Source organism: Alexandromys fortis, unplaced genomic scaffold (assembly GCF_014885135.2).
Source record: "Alexandromys fortis isolate MF-2015 unplaced genomic scaffold, M_Fortis_MF-2015_v1.1 scaffold_81, whole genome shotgun sequence".
In the NCBI taxonomy this organism is placed as follows: Eukaryota; Metazoa; Chordata; class Mammalia; order Rodentia; family Cricetidae; genus Alexandromys; species Alexandromys fortis.
Window position 1 is genome coordinate 8,159,576 of NW_026067960.1, and position 1,613 is coordinate 8,161,188.

Genomic DNA, 1,613 nt, shown 5'->3' on the forward strand with positions numbered 1-1,613 from the left:
CCCCCCCCCCCCCGCAGGTTCCTCTTTGACTTCTACCACTATTTCTACATGCTGACCAACGCCCTCTTCTACATCAGTTCGGCCATCAACCCCATCCTCTACAACCTGGTCTCTGCCAACTTCCGCCAGGTCTTCCTGTCCACGCTGGCCTGCCTGTGTCCCGGTTGGCGGCGCCGAAAGAAGAGGCCAACGTTCTCCAGGAAGCCGAACAGCATGTCCAGCAACCATGCCTTCTCTACCAGCGCCACGCGGGAGACCATGTACTAGGCCCTGAGGAGGTCGGGAGGGAGCCTCAGCTTGTGGGCCTCCCAGGCCTTCGCGGGGTTCACCAGTCTAAACCATGCCGGTGAGGCTGGGGCTCCCTCCACCTGGAGGCTTCTTTCTTTACACTTTCCCTTTCCTTTCTTCCTCTGCTCCCCTCCTCCCCGGTCCTCTATTCCTGCTCTCTGTCCCTCTCCTACCTCTGATTTAAAAACAACAGAGGCCGTTTCTCTCTCTGACCCTCCAAAGGTCTCTAACAAGAAGAAACTAGCACTCACCAAGGACAGCCTCCTTTGTTGCCAGACTAATGGATGCTAAGAAAGAAGAAATGAAAGCAACGCATTGGGACCCGGCTCTTGGGTAGACAGGACACTCTAATCATAACATTGTAGCTGCACCAGCTGGGCCAGACACCCACTGAAGCTGGACTTGGGCTCAAAGTCCACGGGCATAGGCTCCATCTCAGCTTCCTATGCCTCTGCTCCTGCCCTGGTCCTGCAGGTCCCGTGACTCTCTTCGAGTCTCATGTCCAGACCCTTCCTGGGCAGCTGAAAGCTGAAAGGACCCACGCCTCTGTCTCCACCCTGGGCAGCTATGGCCCACTAAAGAGACCAAGTTCTCACATGCTCAGAAAGGACAAAAGGCTGACCTGGACTCATACAGACCTGGACTCCCTCTTCTTTAGGCCCATTCTCACCCAGGACAATCTTCACGTGACCTTGCAGGGATATCTGCACTGGGGCCTTGACCTTTTGGATCTGCAGAGGGCTGGCAGATAAGAGGGGCCCAGCCTCCCCTGTCCAGGTGATTTTGTTGGGGAGATACATAGTCCTGTGTCTCTTAGACAGCTGTGTAGATTAGGGTCTGGCAGCTGCTGGCTTCAGGACAGGACTCCTGAGAAGGGCACTGAGCCAGGTCCTCAGCAAGTTGCCAGTGTCTGAGACTTTGCAGGTAAGGAGAGGCCAGTGCCCCAGCATCCAGCTGGCCAGCAGCCCCCGGACTGAGACATATGCCAATTTGTTACCAGCTGCCAAGCAGCCGCCCTGGCCCAGGTTCTGGGCGCCCGGAAAAGCAGGCACCCTTCATCTCTGGGAGCTGTCTCCAAATAAGACAGAACCATCGAGCCTCCGGCCAAGAAAGTTGGCTGAGCGCTTGGAGACAGTCCCAGGATGCCCTGGACCAGCAAGGGAGGAGTAGCAGGAGGGCCAGAGAACTAAGCTCAGCCTTTTGCAAAAAGAATCTTGGACCTCACTGTCCCAAAGAGAAATTATCAAATGGGCAGTTGGCCGGTGAGAACAGTACTGCCTTGGATCATGACCCGGGGCTAGCCTTCACTCCCTCTGGGCTATAAA

General features: G+C 56.0%; 1 protein-coding gene across 1 annotated transcript in view; it reads left to right on the forward strand.

Moving 5' to 3' along the window:
- Positions 1 to 267, forward strand: part of Ntsr1 (neurotensin receptor 1) — a 38,680-nt gene extending 38,413 nt beyond the window's left edge. The window contains exon 4 of the mRNA XM_050152866.1: positions 18 to 267. Coding sequence (XP_050008823.1) covers positions 18 to 267 — 250 coding nt within the window. The remainder of the gene's footprint in view (positions 1 to 17) is intronic.
- Positions 268 to 1,613: the final 1,346 nt, after the last annotated feature.